This window comes from Gadus macrocephalus, chromosome 14 (genome assembly GCF_031168955.1).
Source record: "Gadus macrocephalus chromosome 14, ASM3116895v1".
Taxonomy (NCBI): domain Eukaryota; kingdom Metazoa; phylum Chordata; class Actinopteri; order Gadiformes; family Gadidae; genus Gadus; species Gadus macrocephalus.
Window position 1 is genome coordinate 23,946,286 of NC_082395.1, and position 21,755 is coordinate 23,968,040.

The window sequence follows — 21,755 nt, forward strand, 5'->3', positions numbered from 1 at the left end:
GACGACGACATGTTCCACAGCTCGGTGGATCTGATCCTCAGAGGTTCCCCTGATGAAGAGGAACCAGTTCCCCTGATGATGAGGAACCAGGTTCCCCTGATGAAGGGGAAGTCCTCAACACCTGTTCCTCAACACGCCGAGTGAAGCAACCATCACATACTGTGGAATGGAATCTGTCTTTATTCAGGCTGACCCAACGCTGAACCGTTTAGCCTGAAAGCAGTGAGCGCGTTCTAACAGCCACTTTCTCCGTTGCAGTGGCTCGTTGCACAGGGAGGGTCGGGGTTTCTGCCCGCATGAGGAAGTCAAACACAAGCACCTACATAGATGAATAGGGAAGTGAACCAAAGCCTCTGTGTTCAGCACCAGCTGCTTCCACACACACTTTGGTTCCTTCGGTCGTGAGGACAAACGCGTTCACTCAGTCTGCAGAGAGCAAGACCCCGGCCTGCTGCCTTCTTCACGCTGCCTCCTTAACGTCCGTCCAGACATGCGCTTCGGGGAGGAGCTGTGGTGCGCCCCGGCCCACAACGCTCTGCTGCGCCTCCAGGAGACTGAGCTCCACCTGATGGAGAGCATGAAGAGGTGGATGGCGCAGCGCGCGCGGAGCGAGCGGGACTTCTCAGTGCAGCTGCACCAGATGGCCGCCATGTTGGAGCGGCAGAGCCGGCCCCCCGCGGCGGACTACATCAGCCAGCTCCACAAGGTGAGGTGTGGACCGACCCCCCCCCCCCCATGGTGCGTTCCGACCCCTCCCGTCTGGGGGTCTTATCGATCATCACATTGTATAATGTCATAAAATAAATTGGTTCTTCCTTATGGTCGCCAAAATACTTAATTAAAAAAACGTAATTAAAATTAATTCTTGATTAACCACAATTTGTACAATCTTTAGCACATTTATAAAAATGAGAGATGGCTTTATCTCCTCTGACGTCATGTCGGATAAAACGGAACAACCGACCGCGAACATGAAGGCTGACCGAGCGACACTTTCCCTTTTGATCTGACGCCGCTATGTGGGCTCCCCTCCTCCGATCCAGTCCTGGGGAGTCCTTGTGGGTCAGACCGAGAGCCTGAGCCGGGTCATGAGGGAGCGGTCCGAGGACCTGCAGGACGGACCCATGAGCAAACTGACGCTCCTGATCAAAGACAAGCAGCAGCTCAGGAAGAGCTACGGGGAGCAGTGGAGCCTGCTGAGCCAGGAGCACAGCAAGGTGATGCACACGCACACGCATGTATGCGTACACATGGAACAGTTGTCCGTCATCGTGGAACACATGAACAGTTGTCCGCCATCAGTGACAGAGACAGTGTGTCTCTGTCACTGTGGACAGAGCAGTTGCGTCACTAGGCTGTTTCATTCTGGGCTAAAGCCCCGTATATTATTTAATTAGCCCCCCAATCTTTTTTTTTGGAGAAACATTTTTTTTTTTTTTTTTTTTTTAGCTTGCTTTACACAAGAAACAAACATGGGGATTCCAAAATAAAGTAGCCTAGTCCTTCTATAGTCCTTCTGTCAAGAGAATAACCAGACTGTTTACCTCAAGTGAATTAACCTATCCTATCCCCCAGTCATAGGATAGGATATATATATATATATATATATAGGCCTATGTGTATGTATATAGGCCAATGTGTATGTATGTATGTAAGGTCTGTCTCACTTGTTTTCATTTTACTGAAATAACTTCAATGAAACTTTAGATGTCTGTGGATAAGCACCATATCAGTCAGGTAGCTATTTAAAGCTATAATAAATCACGTATTTTGTTTATTTAGGTAAAGCATGAAAACAATTGAGTGCGCAATAAAGCATACAAAAAAATGTGCATGCTTGATTTTCCCTTTCCCTCTGACTCCCTGTCATTATGGGCAGGCTGACTGACAGTGTGCCTCTGTCACGGTGGACAGACAGACTGGCTGATAGTGTTTCTGTCACGGTGGACAGAATGGCACAGTGTGTCACGGCTCTACTAGGGAACTGAGGATGGCTGTATGCAAATGTCCCCGGTCACTTACTACCTTCAATCGACTATTCAGCAAAGGAGTTGGCAGGACACACACACACACACACACACACACACACACACACACACACACACACACACACACACACACACACACACACACACACACACACTTACACATTATGCAAAGGGTCGTTGTGTTTCCAAGTCCTTACTGATGGTCTGAGTCCAGAAAGTGCTTTATTTGTTCTTCTCAAACAGGGATTTGAACCGTGTGTTATTTTGAGTGACTTTGCTCGGGTGCTAATTAGTCAGAGCTCAAGGGATGTGTTCAAATACGTTCTGTTTCTGAGGATGTGTTCACATCTCACTACAGTTCCAAAGCCTGACCTCAGATGAGTTACTCATGGAGGGGTTCCTGCAGAACTCTCTGACGTCAGCGAGGGAGACGAGAGCCATGTTGTGTTCAGTCAATAAAAAATATTCATTAAGCTGCAACTTTGAAGTCAAACGCACTTCTGGTTAATTCGATCTCAAAGTGGAGGGAAGGATGTCCTTTGAAGTCAAAACGGGTGGGCTGGAGCTGGGAGCTAGGAGGGAGGGGGGTTTCATGGAGAGGAGCTTTAACTCAGCTTCAGAACTCTGGAACGCTCAGAAAAAAAAAAAAAAAAGCAAATTGCCAGTTCTTGAATTAGTGAGGCTTATTAGTGATATGGAGTGAAGGGGAGTGAGGCGCTCAGCACACTCAGCCAGAGGCTCTAGAGATTCTAGAAGCTGCCTCACTCTCCTCCCAGATACTTCCGGTTCCCTGGCCCATTAACACTCTGCCTAATGAGCCGCTCATTGACATTGTTCAGCGTGTGTTCGTTATGGGGCCGTCGGAGCGTCGAGATATTGCTCTCCTCAGGAACCCGCTCAGCCCGGCCGTTCTGTGCAGGTGGGCTAATCATGAACTCAGTGACAGGTGGAGCCGGCCAGAGCCGGTCCCTGGCTCTGGTCAGCCCTCGGGGCAGAGGTGAACTGATGCATGACTGGATGAGGTTCACTCTCCCTTCACTCAACACGGAGGGCTGCTCTTCTAATGCAGGGCAGATTGAAGCTACTTGTTCATTGGACAAAAGGATTAGGATATATAATCAATAAATTATCAATATAATCAATATCAATTTATTCATACATAGAATGATATGCATAGGGACAATTATACATCGTTAAATGTTTAACATTGTTTCATGGTGTTATATATAACATGTTTTATGCTCATAAAACATGTTATATATAGCATGTTTTATGCTCATATAACATGTTATATGTTCTCCAAGTATAACACAAGCGTGTGTGTGTCTATTTGAGCGCACGCACGTGTGTGTGTGTGTGTGTGTGTGTTCCATGTCATCAGAGCAGTTGCCAAGTTATGTTGCGCTTTTGATTTGAAAGCGTTGACTTTGACGTGGGATGTGTGTGTGTGTGTGTGTGTGTGTGTGTGTGTGTGTGTGTGTGTGTGTGTGTGTGTGTGTGTGTGTGTGTGTGTGTGTGTGTGTGTGTGTGTGTGTGTGTGTGTGTGTGTGTGTGTGTGTGTGTGTCTGCAGGTGACCCAGAGCGACGTGGAGAAGCAGAAGCTCGGCTACAAGCAGGCGGTCCGGGAGGCGGCGGCGGCTAGGAGGAAGTACCAGGAGGCCGGCAAAGGTGGCCAATCAGAACTTCTCTAGAGGACAGGGCTGCTGCCCATTGGCAGCAGCCCTGTCCTCTCAGGCAGACCAGACAGTCACTAGAGGGTGGGCTCTGATGGAGATAGGGAACATGGTTTAGGATATTAGCACAAGGACTTCATGGTCCCAGGGGGGAAATACATGATCATGATAAGGATGATTGTTTGTTCGTATGTGTGGTGGTATGTTCATAAATGTGTCTGTGTCCCTGTATCTCTGTGTGTGTGTGTGTGTGTGTCACTGTGTGTGTGTGTGTGTCACTGCGTGTGTATGTCTGTGTGTGTCCCTGTCTGTGTGTGTCCCTGTCTGTGTGTGTGTCCCTGTCTGTGTGTGTGTCCCTCTGTGTGTGTGTGTGTGTTTGTGTGTGTGTGTGTGTCTCTGTGTGTGTGTGTGTGTGTGTGTGTCTGTGTGTGTGTGTGTGTATGTGTGTGTGTGTGTGTGTGTGTGTGTGTGTGTGTGTGTGTGTCTCTCTGTCTGTGTGTGTGTGTCTCTGTGTGTGTGTGTGTGTCTCTCTGTCTGTGTGTGTGTGTGTGTGTGTCTCTCTGTATGTGTGTGTGTGTGTGTGTGTGTGTCTGTCTGTCTGTCTGTCTGTGTGTGTGTGTGTGTGTGTGTGTGTGTGTGTGTGTGTGTGTGTGTGTGTGTGTGTGTCTCTGTGTGTGTGTGTGTGTGTGTGTGTGTGTGTGTGTGTGTGTGTCTCTCTGTCTGTGTGTGTGTGTGTGTGTGTGTGTGTGTCTCTCTGTATGTGTGTGTGTGTGTGTGTGTCTGTCTGTCTGTGTGTGTGTGTGTGTGTGTGTGTGTGTGTGTAGGTAAGGAGCGGGAGCGGGCCCGGGAGCGGCTGGTCCGGGCCACCCAGCGGCAGCAGCAGCTCCACAACGAGTACGTCCTGGTGCTGCGGGCGGCGGCGGTGCAGCAGCAGCAGCACTACGGCCGGCTGCAGCCCGGCCTGCTCAGCGGACTGCAGGGCCTGCAGCAGGAGATGGTGCTCATACTGTAAGACACACCTCCACCTACACCACCTACAAATCCTACTGTAAGCTCTGCCCTACACCTCTTACTGCAAGCTCTACCTGCACCTACACATCCTACTGTGAGCTACACCTACCGTGAGCTCCACCCTACACCTCCTACTGTGAGCTAAACCTTCCACCTTTTACTACTGGGAGCTACACCCTCCACCTCCTACGGTGAACTAAACCCTCCACCCCCTGCTGGTAGCTAAACCTCAACCCTCCACCTACTACTGGTAGCTACACCCTCCACCTCCTACTGTGAATTAAACCCTCCACCTCCTACTGGTCACTACACCCTCCACCTCCTACTGTGAGCCACACCCTCCACCTTGTACTCTAAGCTCCACCCTCCACCTCCTACTGGGAGCTACACCTCGTACTGGGAGCACCACCCAGGCCCCCACATGTCTGAAAGGTGGACATCTTCAGTTGTTATATAGAAAGGCGACATCATTCCTTCACCTGCAAGTAGCTCCTCTCCCGCTGCAGGACCTGATAAAGGATGTTTAGTTTACCCTTGCATAGTTAAACGACGGCCCAGGATATTTACACTGCTTATATAATAGACCTGTGTCTGTTTCTCCTGTTGTTCCTCAGGAAGGAGATTCTGCAGGAGTACTTCGACATGTCCAGCCTGCTTCACTATGAGGTGGTCCAGATCCACAGTGAGATGTCTGCCGCCCTGAGCAGCATAGACCCCTACACTGAGTACGAGAGCTTCATCCAGCAGAATAGGTACCCACCGGTACACACCGGTACACACCGATACACACCAGTACTAGCTGGTACCCAAACCTGTACGTTCCACATCCCAATACAGGAATAAGACAGAACAATAACAATGGTTTGTGTGTGTGTGTCTCTCCGTGTGTGTCTCTGAATTTGTGTGTGTGTGTGTGTGTGTGTCCTTGTCTGTGTCTGTGTGTCTCCTTGTCTCTGTGTGTGTCTCTGTGTGTTTCTCCTTGTCTGTGTGTCTGTGTCCCTGTGTGTGTGTCTCCTTGTCTGTGTGTGTGTCTCCTTGTCTGTGTGTGTCTCCTTGTCTCTGTTTGTGTGTCTCCTTGTCTGTGTGTGTGTCTCCTTGTCTGTGTGTGTGTGTGTGTGTCTCCTTGTCTCTATGTGTGTGTCTCCTTGTCTCTGTGTGTGTGTCTCCTTGTCTGTGTGTGTGTCTCCTTGTCTGTGTGTGTGTCTCCTTGTCTGTGTGTGTGTCTCCTTGTCTCTGTGTGTGTGTCTCCTTGTCTCTGTGTGTGTGTCTCCTTGTCTGTGTGTGTGTCTCCTTGTCTGTGTGTGTGTCTCCTTGTCTCTGTGTGTGTGTGTCTCCTTGTCTCTGTGTGTGTGTGTCTCCTTGTCTGTGTGTGTGTGTCTCCTTGTGTGTAGGTCTGTGGGGGAGGTCCCGTCCCTCCCGGATCCGGACTGGGTGGTCCTGGAGGACGTGGAGATGCTGAGTCCGGGGGAGCTGAAGCTCACTGAGTTCACGGTGGAGAGCTTGCAGCATCGGTCAGAACCAAACTTATATAATAAATACTCATTCACATAATGGAGCAGATAATAAAGACTGTATCAGTCAGTAGTTATTGTAGTGTAGTGTCCCTTTGTGCATCCTGTCCTTCATGTCTTCCATACTAAACGCACACACACACACACACACACACACACACACACACACACACACACACACACACACACACACACACACACACACACACACACACACACACACACACACACACACACACACACACACACACACACTCTGAATGTACCTAAACCTGCTCCTCTCTCTCCCTGTCCTCTTCTCCTCTCCTCCCCTCCTCCTATATCCTCCTCTCTCCTCCTCCTCCTCCTCCTCCTCCTCCTCCTCCTCCTCCTCCTCTCTCCTCTCTCCTCTTCCTCCTCCAGGCTGACTGCTCTGGAGGAGGAGCTGATGGGCGTGGCCGTGGGGCTGGGCGGCCAGCAGGCCTCGGTTGAGCAGCTGGAGCACGACCTGGAGGTGGCCAAGGACTGCTCCCCCGCCGGGAGCCAGAGGTGAGCTAACAGAGCTAACAGAGCTAACGGAGCTAACGGAGCTAACGGAGCTAATGGAGCTAATGGAGCTAACGGAGCTAACGGAGCTAAATGAGCTAACAGAGCTAAAGGAGCTAACGGAGCTTACGAATAACGGAGCTAACGGAGCTAACAGAGCTAATTGAGCTTACAGACCTAACGGAGCTAAAGGAGCTAACACAGCAAACAGCTACTGAACATCAGCTGAATACCCTGGTGTGTGTGTGTGTGTGTGTGTGTGTGTGTGTGTGTGTGTGTGTGTGTGTGTGTGTGTGTGGGTGTGTGGGTGGGTGGGTGGGTGGGTGGGTGGGTGGGTGGGTGGGCGTGTGCGTGGTGCAGGGTGTACCAGTTCAGCAAGAAGCAGCTGCTGGAGGAGTTCCGCCAGCAGGTGGCGCTGTCCATGGGCCGGCGGGCACGGCTGGAGGCGCAGCGGCAAGCCCTGGAGCAGGCTTTCCACGGCCTGGGCTCCAGGGAGCCGCCCCCGGGGCTGCTGCCGGAGGAGGAGCCGGGCCCCGGGGCCCCCGCCAACACCAGCGTGAGTGCACTTTAGAAAAGTATATTACACACACACGCGCCAAACACCACACACTCATTCATTTAGTGTCCCTAACTCCAAGGCACCCTATTACTCCACCAAAATGTCCATGTCTTCTTCTCTCCCTGCTCCTCCTCCTCTCTCTCCCTGCTCCTCCTCTCTCTCCCTGCTCCTCCTCTCTCTCCCTGCTCCTCGTCTCTCTCCCTGCTCCTCCTTTCTCTCCCTGCTCCTCCTCCTCTCTCTCCCTGCTCCTCCTCTCTCTCCCTGCTCCTCCTCTCTCTCCCTGCACCTCCTCTCCCCTCCTCTCTCCTCCTCCCCCTGCTCCTCCTCTCTCTCCCTGCTCCTCCTCTCCCCTCCTCTCTCCTCCTCCCCCTGCTCCTCCTCCTCTCTCTCCCTGCTCCTCCTCTCCCCTCCTCTCTCCTCCTCTCTCTCCCTGCTCCTCCTCTCTCTCCCTGCTCCTCCTCTCTCTCCCTGCTCCTCCTCTCTCTCCCTGCACCTCCTCTCCCCTCCTCTCTCCTCCTCTCCTCCTCTTCCTGCTCCTCTCCCGTCCTTTTCGAACACCATCCCATAATAAGACCAAACTTCGTCTTCAACCTGTGGTGAAGCTCAGCCTGTAGGACTCTTGGCTTCACTCTCGCTGCTGTCACCCCCATCACTCACACCTCCCCCAGTGACAGACTGGAGACTCTGAGCAGAACAAACACTCAGAGAGGAGCCACACACTGAAGACCTGCTAGATAAACACAGCACAGCTCGCGGGCCTCACCCAACCACACATACCTGCTGCGACCGTTCAGACATGAGATGGTTATTGTAAACCGGTGTTGATATGGGCGTCGACATGAGGCCAGCTATGACTAGTGTAAAGGGATTATCCTGTCATAGATCATCTTTACACACAACAATTCTAAGATTTAATTAAATGAAAATAACCTCTTGGCCCGGGACCAAAATACCTTTCCCAAGAAGCTACACCTTCACTTGCTCTTTTAATACTGTCTGTACTGCTGATTGTCTTCTCTTTAATACGGTCTGTACTGCTGCTGTGGTCTTCTCTTTAATACGGTCTGTACTGCTGCTGTGGTCTTCTCTGTAATACGGTCTGTACTGCGGTGGTGTTCTCTTTAATACGGTCTGTACTGCGGTGGTCTTCTCTTTAATACGGTCTGTACTGCGGTGGTCTTCAGGAGGAGAAGAACAGCTCCACCCTCCTCAGTATGGATGGGATCCTGACCCACCTGGGCGGCCTGTTCAGACCAAGATACCAGGTAATTACCCAGATACCAGGTAATGACCCAGATACCAGGTAGTGACCCTGATACCAGGTAATGACCCACCTGATGCATGGTAATGACCCACCTGATACATGGTAATGACCCAGATACCAGGTAATGACCCAAATACATGGTAATGACCCACCTGATACATGGTAATGACCCACCTGATATATGGTAATGACCCACCTGATACATGGTAATGACCCACCTGATACATGGTAATGACCAACCTGATACATGGTAATGACCCAGATACATGGTAATGACCCAGATACCAGGTAATGACCCACCTGATACCAGGTAATGACCCACCTGTTCAGATACATGGTAATGACCCACCTGATACATGGTAATGACCAACCTGTTCAGATACATGGTAATGACCAACCTGTTCAGACCCATGATTATCTGAATCCCAATACTTTTTCTGTTTTTACTCTACCGCGCTCCCTATCAGCGTTCTTATCAAATTACCGCAGCATTCCAGAGCTGTTGAACTGCTGATGAACCAAATTATCCCCAAGGTCACAACTCGTGCTCCACACTCCTTCATGGTGCTTCACCTGAACAGGGCGCCAAACCAGTCCACCCAGACCAACACACACCTCTACTTATTTAGATTCACTCTTCTTCTCCTCCAGACTTATACAGAGTCATATACTAGACTTATGCATAGACTTATATAGAGTTTTTTATAGACTTATGACTTATACGGAGACTTACAGATCAGTACTGGATGACTGAGAATATCAACTGGTTTGTTGTCTGAACCAGTTAGGCGACAGCTGGTAGGGGGCGGGGTTATCTCAGACCTGCTAGTGGGCGGGGTTATCTCCTATCTGCTATGGGCGGGGTTATCTCAGACCTGCTAGTGGGCGGGGTTATCTCAGACCTGCTAGTGGGCGGGGTTATCTCCTCTCTGCTAGGGGCGGGGTTATCCCAGACTTGCTAGTGGGCGGGGTTATCTCTGACCTGCTAGTAAGCGGGGTTAACTCAGACCTGCTAGTGGGCGGGGTTATCTCAGACCTGCTAGTGGGCGGGGTTATCTCAGACCTGCTAGTGGGCGGGGTTAACTCAGACCTGCTAGTGGGCGGGGTTAACTCAGACCTGCAAGTGGGCGGGGTTATCTCAGACCTGCTAGTGGGTGGGGTTATCTCAGACCTGCTAGTGGGTGGGGTTATCTCAGACCTGCTAGTGGGCGGGGTTAACTCAGACCAGGTTATCTCCAACACATCCGGTGAACCTGAGATCCCGCCTCCTGGCCGGGCCTCCTGCAGTAGACCGTTGTGGCTCCCAGTTCCCCCTCTCCTCTCACCCCCCCCCCCCCCCCCAGCTGCCCCCGGCCCAGGAGGCGGTCCCCGAGGTGGAGCGCCCCCTGGAGAAGCAGGCGTGGTACCACGGGGTCATCCCCCGTCTGGAGGTCCAGGAGCTGCTCCGGGGCGACGGGGAGTTCCTGGTGCGGAGGAGCCAGGGCAAAGTGGAGAACGTGCTGTCGGTCCACTGGGCGGGAAGCTGCCGCCACTTCCTCATCCAGCAGAACAATGTGGGTACTGGGAGGACTGGGGGAGGACTGGGAGGACTGGGAGAGGACTGGGGTAGGCCAACGTGGGTACTGGGACGAGTGGGACGACTGGCTGGACTGGGGGAGAACTGGGAGAACTGGTGGAAAACAGGTGGAGGACTCGTGTAGGCCAACGTGGGTACTGGGAGGAATGGGAGGACTGGTGTGTACTGGGGTAGGCCAACGTGGGGACTGGGGGACGACTGGTGTGTACTGGTCTAGTACTGGTGTTTACTGGTGTAGGATATGTGTGTACTGAATGAAGTTGGTCTGCCATAATGAACTGAAGAAGTAACACCCATATCCAAACAACAATCACTGACACATTTATAAAAGGTGTTCATCTGTCTTCTTCGTTTGTGTGTGTGTGTGTGTGTGTGTGTGTGTGACAGAACTTGTACCGGCTGGATAAAGAACAATTTGCAACGGTGCCATTGCTGATAAATCACCTTATTTCTTCAGGACAGACTGTCACAGCCAAGACAGACATTCTCCTTAAAACACCAGTTGTTAAGGTAATAATCACTCTTATGACACCTGTTATTAAGGTACTAATCACCCTAGGCCTCTTCTGCACTCATCTCCGCACACACACACACCCCCACACACACACACACCCCCCCCCCCCCCCCACACAAACGCACGCACGTACGCACGCACACAGACACGCCCTGTTCTTCCTGCCTCTTCTCTCTCTCCTGCGGTTCCGTGCTCAGACTAGCTCTACTCGCTCTACCGTTCTCTGTGCCAGGACAAGTGGGTGTTGGAGCACGATGACGTCATCCTGGGACCCAGCATCGGACGGGTGGGTAACCCCCACACATCACCCCCACATGTTACCCCCAAATGTGACCTCAGAAGTCTAAGGGCTGCTTAGGTTTCTGGGGGCTGACTTCAGGTTTTTTGTGTGTGTGTGTGTGTGTTTGTGTGTGTATGTGCGTCCATGTGTGTGCGTGTGTTCGCGCGTGCGTGTGCGTCCCAGGGTAACTTCGGCGAGGTGTACAGCGGCCGGCTGCGCTTTGACAACACGGCGGTGGCGGTGAAGGCCTGCAGAGAGGACCTGCCGCCCGAGACCAAGAAGAGGTTCCTCATGGAGGCCAGGTTAGTTGCAAGCACACGCACGCATACGCACGCACACACACACACACACACACACACACACACACATCCACACGGCGACAGTAACATGTCCAAACACATAAACACTACATACATAAACCTGTCTCTGTCTCTGTCTCTGTCTCTCTCTGTCTCTCTCTGTGTCTCTCTCTCTCTCTCTCTCTCTCTCTCTCTCTCTCTCTCTCTCTCTCTCTCTCTCTCTCTCTCTCTCTCTCTCTCCACTTGATCTCATTCCCATTCCCCTCGTTTCACTGTTTTGTCTGTTTGACGTTGTGTGTTTGACGCTGTCTGTTGACGTTGTGTGTTTAACGTTGTGTGTTTGACGTTGTGTGTCTGACGTTGTGTGTTTGATGTTGTTTGTTTGACGTCTGTTTGATGTCGTGTGTTTGACGTTGTGGATTTGACGTTGTGTGTTTGACATTTTCTGTTTGAAGAAGGGCTGTAACGGTACACATATTTGTACCGAATAGTCACGGTACAGGCACTTCGGCACGGTTACAGAGGTCTACCGCGGTGCGTAAATGTGGCGTACATGGCGTTAAAGGTCCCATGGCATGCTACGTTATGGATGCTTTAATTGAGATATTAGAAGGAGGGTCAAGGAGGAGGGTGGGGCTGTGGCCCTGAGCAGCTTGCAGCCACGGTACCATGCGCTCTGTTTACAGTGGATGTATCGCAATGGCGAGGTGCACACAGCCTTTAGCCGTGTTCTGTAAATATTCTAGAACACACGGGAGTCCTGGAGCTCTATATCTAAATAATATCATATTATACATAGATATCTATATCATATAATATATATTGTCACGGCCAAGAGCTATGTGAGCCTCCAGACGATATTATGAATCTCAAAAGACCGCGTCGGGTTCTCCGATGTCTTTGGTGCTTCCACGTCCACATCAATCTGAAGTAGACTGAACTTCGACATGGAGGAGAAAGGGATTGTTGCCCGCGATTGTTGACAGCGGTTGTCTCCCGCCGCAGCCTCGCTGCCGAGGGACCACCGCCTCGGCAGTGGTCAGCGCTTAGGCTCCACCGCCTCCTGCAGCGCTGAGGCGGTGGTCCCTCGGCAGCGGGAAGCGGGGCTCAAACGGGAGACATTCGCGGCCAACAATCCCTTTCTCCTCCATGTCGTGGTTCATGTTCTTGAGGGAGTCAAAGCCAAAGTTCTTTTCATTCTCAACCATGGCTGAGGTAACCCACACTACGAGTCTCGTTGTGGAAATACCAGAGACGAGAGTCCGACGTGTTATGCGCCAAACACCAACAGCAGGTTATCCAAATAACAAGGAAGTGTACAACACTTGAGTTGCAGTCCTGGAGCTCTATATCTAAATAATATCATATAATACATAGATATCTATATCATATAATACATATTTTCACGGCCAAAAGCTGTGTGCGCCTCCAGACGATATTATGAATGACAAACGACTTCGTCGGGTTCTCCGACGTCTCTGGTTCTTCCACTTTCACATCAATCTGAAGTAGACTGAACCGCGCGCTGCCTGCTGCCGGCTGCCCGCTGCCGGGCGGTGTTGCTTCGCGGCGGTGGTGCCTCGCGGCAACCGGCGGCAGGCAGCATGTCGCAGTTCATGTACTTCAGGGAGTCAAAGCCAAAGTTCCCTTCCCCCAATTCCTTCTCAACCATGGCTGAGATAACCCCAACTACAGCCTCGTTGTGGAAATACAAGAGACGTCAAACAACTGATGTGTTATGCACCATAACACCATCAGCACTTGCGTTACAGTGTGTGTAATCACACACACACACACATGGCGCTCGCACGGTCGTGTCTCATTGGCGGGCCAAATTCACTGGGCTGGCAAGGCAGTGAAAGGGGAGGAGCTTAGATCCTTTATGACGATATATGGGACCACATTCCAAACCAGCGCACTTCAGCCTCCGTTTTTTCAAAGGCGAACCTAGTGCTCGTTTTACACCGAACGCAAGTTTTAGCCACTGGGGGACCATAGGCAGGCTAGGGGAACTCATATGTATGTTAGAAAACCTCATAAAGTGAGATTTTCATGCCATGGGACCTTTAATATGGCGAATGTAAAAGCTTGTTTTGGGATGCAGAATTTAGAACTTGAAGTCAGAGTTCCACCCGGACCGTTTAGCCAAAAGTATATACTCCGACTCCGTAATCCGACTCCGTACTAAGGAGACCCCTCAGCAGCTCTCAGTCGGGATGTCGGATACGCAATGCAATTCACTGCCCGATCTATCTTGAGCTGCAAACCATGTAAGCAGTGTTGTAAATAAACTTCCAAAGCTTTTCAAATCTTATTTGGTGTTTTATTGGTTCTTAAGGTGCAAAGTAAACAATGTACAAAGTAATTAAGGTGCAAAGTCAAACCGGAGAACTGATTCCTGAAACGATTTTGTTCTGATGACCTATCACAGCCCCTGCCGTCTCCGTTGCGTCGACCAATAGGTCCATGGCGTCGACGGATAGTTAAAAAATATTGGATGCGCACGTATGCTGCTGAGAGGGTCTCCGCCAGGCTCCCCGGCTATCATGGAGAGGGCTCTCCATGTCTACGTACAGCACTGTAACATGCACACGCATTTGAAAGGCACCATCCAGGTGTTACTATAACCGTTGCTGTGGAAAAAAAAACGAGCTGTGCAAACCAAGCTCACGACACTATTTCAACAACCCCTGTCTGGGAATTCAGGAATGCAAATGCCATAGCCAAGTCTCTTGGTGTTTTCATTGCTGCTGATCTACGGCCATTCATTTTCCCCTTAACTATGGACCGTACCGTACCGTACCGTGACTTAAAAACCGAGGTACGTACCGAACCGTGAATTTTGTGTACCATTACACCCCTAGTTTGAAGTTGTATGTTTGCTCACAACCCTTCAGTCATCCCACGTTGGTTCAAACAAAGAGAGGTTCAGAGTCAGCCCTCAGCCCCACAGCAGACTGCCTCACCTTCTCCAGTCTGACATACACCATCACACTCATCCAACACAAACACACAAACACACACACAGGGGCTGAACGCTGAAGGCTGGTTTGTGTTGCAGGATCCTGAAGCAATACGAGCATCCCAACATCGTGAGGCTGATCGGGGTGTGCACCCAGCAGCAGCCCATCTACATCATCATGGAGCTGGTCCAAGGTGGGCTCTGCAGCCAGCGAGGGCGTACACTGCTCCCTACAGCTCCTCACTGCTCCTTATAGCTCCTCACTGCTCCTTATAGCTCCTCACTGCTCCTTACAGCTCCTCACTGCTCCTTATATTTCCTCATTGCTCCTTATAGCTCCTCACTGCTCCTTACAGCTCCTCACTGCTCCTTATAGCTCCCTACAACTCCTCACTGCTCTTTATAGCTCCTTATAGCTTCTAACAGCACCGCACAGCTCCTTATAGCTCCTTATAGTCCCTCACTGGCTGTTTGATTTAATTAGAGGGCCATTCATCATTGCTGTCAGAAAGTGTCTTGAAGGTTTTCGTTTTCTGCCAAGATTCCTTCAAGGGGTGGAAACAAGCGCACGCGTGTGTGTGAGTGTGTGTGTGTACACCCACGTTTTAACTTCCGCTAAAATTCTTCTAACAAGCCTTCCATGTCATCAGAGCAGTTGCCAAGTTATGTTGCGCTTTTGATTTGAAAGCGTTGACTTTGATGTAGGATGTGTGTGTGTGTGTGTGTGTGTGTGTGTGTGTGTGTGTGTGTGTGTGTGTGTGTGTGTGTGTGTGTGTGTGTGTGTGTGTGTGTGTGTGTGTGTGTGTGTGTGTGTGTGTGTGTGTGTGTGTGTTGTAACAGGTGGTGACTTCCTGTCGTTTGTGCGTGCTGCTGATAGAAGCCTCCCCCCTGGGCTGCTGGTGACCATGGTGGCAGACATTGCGTCTGGAATGGACTACCTGGAGAACAGGAAGTGCATTCACAGGTCAACACCAAACCATGAGAGAGATCAGCCCAACTAAAGTAGAATTATGAGGCTTGCTTTATGTTGATTGAAGAGGAAAGTCTGAAGAGCCACGAATACAATGCACAGAAAGGCCATAATCGCTCTCTCTCTCTCTCTCTCTTTCTCTCTCTCTCTCTCTCTCTCTCTCTCTTTCTCTCTCTCTCTCTCTCTCTCTCTCTCTCTCTCTCCCCCCCGCCCCCCTCTCAGGGACCTGGCAGCGAGGAACTGTCTGGTGGGCGAGCAGCACGTGGTGAAGATCAGTGACTTCGGGATGTCCCGCGAGGAGGAGGACGGGGTGTACTCGGCCACGGGGGGCCTCCGCCAGGTCCCCGTCAAGTGGACCGCCCCCGAGGCCCTCAACTACGGTACAGCCCCGCCCCTCTGTGGAGGAGACTAGAGTCTTCAACTCTAGGCTCCCTAAGGTGAACGTCGGGTCACCTTAGGGAAGGAGACAGTTTCATGGCATGAAACAGTTCCCCTTCGTGGCTAATGACATCACCTTTAATTACTAAACAAAGAGCAGGACTCCATTCCTCTTCACACATTAACGAGCGCTCCTCGCTCCAGTGCCTCAGGGCTGCTCGTTACGAGGTGATCATTGTTTCAGGGCTCGCCTGCAAACCAGATCACAAACAGTTTGACTGAGGCTGCTCTCGCCCCCTGCCTTCCCTGCCCTCCCTCCCCCCTCCCTCCCTCCCCCCTCCCTCCCTCCCCCCTCCCTCTCTCCCCCCTGCTCTCCCTCCCCTTCCTGCCCAACCTCCCTCTCCCCCCCACCCCAGGTCGCTACACCACGGAGAGCGACGTGTGGAGCTTTGGGGTGGTCCTCTGGGAGACCTTCTCCAGGGGGATGACCCCCTACACCAGCATGTCCAACCAGCAGACACGGGACGAGCTGGAGAGAGGTACGGACCCCCGCTGTGCTCAGGGGTCAGGTCAGCCTGTTCCTGAGGGGTCACGTTAGCATGCATCCAATAGTAGTGGTGTGTCTGAGCGCCCTGTGTCCGTGTGTCTGAGCGCCCTGTGGTCTGTGTGGTTCAGGGTACCGGATGCCTGCCCCACCCGCCTGCCCCCCCGAGGTTTACCGCCTGATGCAGAGCTGCTGGCAGACGGAACCGCGGAACCGACCGTCATTCAGGGAGCTGATGGAGCAGCTGGCTGAGCTCCGCCTCTAACACCACCTCTTACACCACCTCCAACACCACCTCCAACACCACCTTCAACCACCTTCAGCTGGTCCACCTCTATCCCCACCTTCAGCTGGTCCATCCCTAACCCCACCTTCAGCTGGTTCAGCACTAACACCACCTTCAACTTTTTCACCTCTAACACCACCTTCAGCTGGTCCACCTCTAACACCATCTTCAGCTGGTCCACCTCTAACACCACCTTAAGTTGTTCCACCTCTAACCCCACCTTCAGCTGGTCCACCTCTAACACCACCTTCAGTAGTTCCACCCCTTACCCCACCTTCAGTAGCTCCAGCTCTAACACCATCTTCAGCTGGTCCAGCTCTAACACCACCTTCAACTGGTCCAGCACTCACACCATCTTCAGCTGGTCCAGCACCAACATTACCTTCAGCTGGTCCAACACCACCTTCAGCTGGTGTAGCTTTTGTTTATGTTTGGGTAACTGACTTTACCCATACATAAAATAGAATTCCCATAGTTATTGCATAATTAGATTAAAAATGCTAACATTTTTTTTAATAAAATATGCGAACACAGCAGACTTGTCTATACGTGTTTTATTTTATTTTATTTTATTGGTTTAGTTCAGGGACATTGCACACTAATCAACATTCAAAATGTAAGTGAGCCAGAGTTAGCCTGAGAGGCTAGTTTTCATCTGTTGTCCCCTGCCAGATATTCAAAAGGCAACCTAAAATTGTCTTCTTTGGAAGTGTGTTTTATTTACTCTGTCCCCACCCTCCAATGCCGAGCCTTCTCAGCATCAAGCTCCAAGGCCACATTTGTGAGCCACACAGGATTAATTGACACATGTACAAAGGTTAGCCTACAAATGTACGTCAGGTCAAAAGGATAACAGAAAAAAGCCCATAGGTTAATTCCATTTTGGTGAAAAGCTGAGCCTCCAAGGAGACTTAACGGGGCAAGCCTTATCGTCTTGTGAGCTTATCTCGATAAACTAGATGTGAAAGAATACTGTCGATAACACTTCTCCTGGTTACTACAAGTGATGAACCCCCCCCCCCGCACACCATTTTAAACCATCAGAACAGCTCAGCTATTCTAAATCTCAAATGTATTCAAACTTGATCACATCAGCTACTTCTGGGAAATGCATTTTCTAGTTGTCGTGGCAATTTCTCTATCAGAGTTTGCGTCCAAGGCAGATGAGATATTTAGATGCAAAAAGCACACAATACTTGTAGACAAATTGGTGGTCATATATATTTGTAATAAAAGTATGAACAAAGATACATCACAACATGCATCAACAAACAACATAACAGGCATACACTACAATACTCTAAAGGTACGCTCTGAGAAGTCCGCTGAGTAGCTAGAGTCAGGAGCTTTTATACACTTCCTTAAGGAAGTTGGCCCCCAATAAACCAAAAGCATTTGTTAACCAGATGTTAATCTATTGATTGAAGTTTCTTCAGAGGTTAAGAAGGTGATTGAGGCTGTTCCTTATCACCCTTTGCTTCTCTGCGCTCCCCAGGGGGTCAAGGAAAACAGGCCCAAACCAAACTACAGACCACACGGAAACGGAATGTGAAACCAGATTACATCACTTGAAACCAGATTACATCACTTGAAACACTAAGAATTACATTTTAGAAGACCCTGCAGAATAGCAAGATTCCAAGAACGGAATGTGAACCAGATTACATCACATGAAACACTAAGATTTACATTTTAGAAGACCCTGCAGAATAGCAGGGTGGCAAGATCATACACGGAATAGTATACAAACCCTAAGTTCATAAATTGCAGAGGCATTTAGCCAGCACTTCGCTACAATTGGTAGCTCTTTATCTGGTTACTCTGGTCTTACCTCGAATCAGAATAGGTGTGGCAGCTCTTTTTGCTTTAAAACTATCTTTCCAATTGATGTTCAGCGGGTTATTGATAGCCTAAGCTCTGGATGCAGTGCTGGTCCAGATGGTCTGGAAATTAAGTTCTTTAAACTTGCCTCTCAAGTTTTATCATTTCCACTGGCTGATTTATTTAATTTATCTTTCGCAACTTGTGAAACACCGTCATCATGGAAAAGCGCTAGAGTAACCCCTCTTCATAAAGGAGGTGACACCTCAGACACCAACAATTATAGACCAATCTCAATTATCAACAGTATAGCAAAAATATTTGAAAAACTAATATTTAATCAATTATCTAAATACCTTGCAGACAATAACATATTATCTCCACACCAATCAGGTTTTCGACCTAATTACTCTACCACCACTGCTCTTCTAAAATTTACAAATGACATATTGTCAGCAGCTGACAGCAAGATGCCTACAGGTGCTATATTTATTGACCTTTCAAAAGCATTTGATATGATCGATCATTATCTTCTCTTAGATAAATTGTATGCTATTGGTCTTTCTACTAACTCTCTATTATTTTTTAACAATTTTTTTCATTTTAGAAGTCAGTGTGTCTCCTTTCAGGGAAGTCTATCAGAATTTAAGATCAATGATAAAGGTGTTCCACAAGGCTCATCCTTGGGTCCTCTTTTGTTCTCGATCTTTATTAATGATCTTCCTCAAATCTGTTTGGACTCTCAAATTCATTTATATGCAGATGACACTGTATTATACTCATCCAGCTCTGATATCTTACAAATTCAACACTCTCTACAATCTGATTTTAATTTGGTTCAAATATGGTTCTCTTCAAATAAGCTTCTGTTGAATAAGAAAAAATCATATAGTATGTTGTTTTGTACTCAACCTGGTCATTTGTTGTCAAGTAACTGGTCTATTAGTCTTCTTGATGGAACAACAATAGAAAAAATTGAAGAATTTAAATATCTAGGCCTCTGGCTTGATTCTCAGCTATCCTTTAAACCCCATATTAATGCAATCACCAAGAAAATCTTTGGTTGTCTGAAATCTCTTTATCGTTCTGTTGACTGCTTCTCACAAGAAGTCCGGAAAAGACTTATAATGCAATTAATACTCCCAATATTGGACTATGCTGATGTTATCTATGGTAACACTTTTGAAACAAATCTCCGTCCTCTTAATGTGTTATATAATAGTCTTTGTAGATTTGTGCTCAGGTGTCCTTATATAACCCATCACTGCCTCATGTATGAGTCCCTGAACTGGCTTGCCCCTAATTCCAGAAGGCAATTCCATTGGTCAATACTTACATTCAAATCCATCCATCTCAATTTCCCTTCATATTTGAAACAACTCTTAATCCCTCTAACTTCTCGATACAGCCTACGGCACATGGACCACCTGTTTCTAATTAAACCTAGAATCAGGAAAGAAATTGGTCGTCGGGCATTCAAATTCAAAGCTCCATCAGATTGGAACAACCTTCCCTCCTCACTTAGGTCTATTACTTCTTTCCATATCTTCAAATCATCTTTAGTTTTGCATCATAAAACATCCTGCTCTTGTTTCTGATCTATCTTACCTTTTCTCTCTAGGACTCATTCTACTCATACCTGCTTTCCTTTTGTCCACTATACTATTTACATGTGTGTATCTGGGTTCAAATATGTACTGTATATTCTACTTGTGCATGCAAGAAAATGTATTTATTGTATGTAATGTATATTAATATATTTGATTGTACTCTGTGTAATACTGGCTGGTAGGGGGTGGGAGGGGGGGGGGTAGCTATGGGGAGCATTGTTGGAGTGTGTGTGGGTGTGTGAGTGTGCGTGCGTTTGTCCTTGTGCTTATGTGTTTGAATTTATGTTTATAACTTACTTTTCACTTTCATTGTATTATTTGTCATTATTGTAAGGACCCCCTCGAAAATGAGATGATACATCTCAAGGGGCTATCCTTGAAATAAAGAATAAAGAATAAAGAAAAACGTAACATGTACATTTTCCATCACATCGTTTATATTGCTGTGGCAATTCCTTAAAAAGATAATGTGTCTCGGACAAATGAGTCTTCTAAATGCAGAGCAGCACTGGACAGCTGTAGAGCGTTTAATATGTGAACACCCAGTCTCCCCTGGCAGGGCAAGCCCCCAGTCCCCCCCCCCCACCCCTCCAGCCAGGCTGCAGGGGGACAAAGGGACTTGGCTGGGACCCCGACAGGAGGAAGCCAAATGAGGAAGAGCCGGGGGCATTGGTAGTCATTGACCAGTGATTACCTGACAGAATGCAGCGATGCAAAAAAACTGGTTTGGCCGTGTGTGGAATTGTGTCGTTTTCTCAGCATATTTTGACGGTGCAGAACTTGCTCCGTGTGAAACCACCTGCAGCCTGCTCTGATGGAAGAGGGGACAGTGATTACTGTATGTGCCTTAGACACACATTTGTCACCTTTACCGAGACACCTCAGGCAACACTCGACCTTAGATAACAGCATCGTACAAGGGTGAAATATCACTTGGTCAAAAGCAAACACAGAAGTGCTCCAATTCTGTTGGTTCGGTGTGATGCTCTTCCAGTCTGTTCTGTGCTGCCCGGTATGAATCAGCTGACTTTAGCAGAGTCTTCTTGGCCGGTGTTCACAACCCGATCACTCAACTATCATCACTATCACCTGCTAATAAATAGCATACATAACCTTACCCAGTACAGGTACAGAGCCCTTGGATACTGTACCAGTGATTAAGGGCTATACAAAAACAATTGAAATGAATTGAATAATATTTGCTTTTTTTTTAAAAAAAGGGCTCAGCGAGGTTGTGGCGAAAAACCACTCGGACATATGCCAACGTGAAACTAATTTAGCCGTCAGAAAAGTGAATGTTGTTAATTAAGTGCTGTTGTGCAGGGTTAACAGGTTATAAAGAACTGCACATCCCCCAAGTAACTAGACGTGCCATTCCAAGCACTACAGCGACTCAGTCAGCCCAGTGTCATGAAATATGAAATGTTTGTCTGCCTATTTACAGTGATTCAGAGGTTTCTAAGCCTACATTGCGAATACATCTGGAGTCTCCAACGCTTTAGACACGACTAATCCACAGTTGCACACGCAGATCGCCCCTACTGTCATTAAAAACATTTCATTTACCAACCATTCAATATTCAAACATTTTCTATTATGATTCAGGAATAGGCTACGTAATGCTGCTTTGAGTTTAAATGAATAGCGAGCAGAGCTAAAGCTGGTCTGAGGAGTACCGGTAGGTGTTCTCACTTTCTATACAAACGCTTGATCAGAAAACATATGTGATATTTTATATAATATACCTCATATATATATATATATATATATGTATATCATATGTTTTATATTTGATGCCCTTATGACCTCTGAAAGCGGAGGTTGAAATACTTGAAATGATTCAAATTAACTTCAGGGAGAATATCGCGCTCACTGGGGAAGGTGTGTCTGTCGGTCTGTTATTCCTCTGTCTAATAGCATGACAAACGGCCACCATTAAGCTGTCAGCTCGCTATGAAGTCTACTCAGCCGCCGTTCATCCTGA

The 21,755-nt window shown here is 48.8% G+C and overlaps 1 protein-coding gene across 2 annotated transcripts; it reads left to right on the forward strand.

Moving 5' to 3' along the window:
- The first annotated feature begins 47 nt into the window (after positions 1–47).
- Positions 48–16,844, forward strand: fes (FES proto-oncogene, tyrosine kinase). Of its 2 annotated transcripts, none has more exons than XM_060071098.1 (18): positions 48–706; positions 1,044–1,217; positions 3,560–3,656; positions 4,486–4,669; positions 5,287–5,424; positions 6,064–6,183; positions 6,586–6,711; positions 7,069–7,264; positions 8,452–8,532; positions 9,875–10,084; positions 10,495–10,617; positions 10,854–10,907; positions 11,085–11,203; positions 14,262–14,356; positions 15,003–15,126; positions 15,355–15,512; positions 15,927–16,049; positions 16,186–16,844. In XM_060071098.1, exons 1-18 carry the CDS (start codon positions 491–493, stop codon positions 16,317–16,319), a joined length of 2,472 nt encoding a protein of 823 aa, XP_059927081.1. In that variant the 5' UTR covers positions 48–490; the 3' UTR covers positions 16,320–16,844. The 2 variants fall into 2 exon arrangements, with proteins under 2 accessions (XP_059927081.1, XP_059927082.1); XM_060071099.1 differs by having other exon boundaries at positions 5,287–5,397.
- The last annotated feature ends 4,911 nt before the right edge of the window (positions 16,845–21,755 follow it).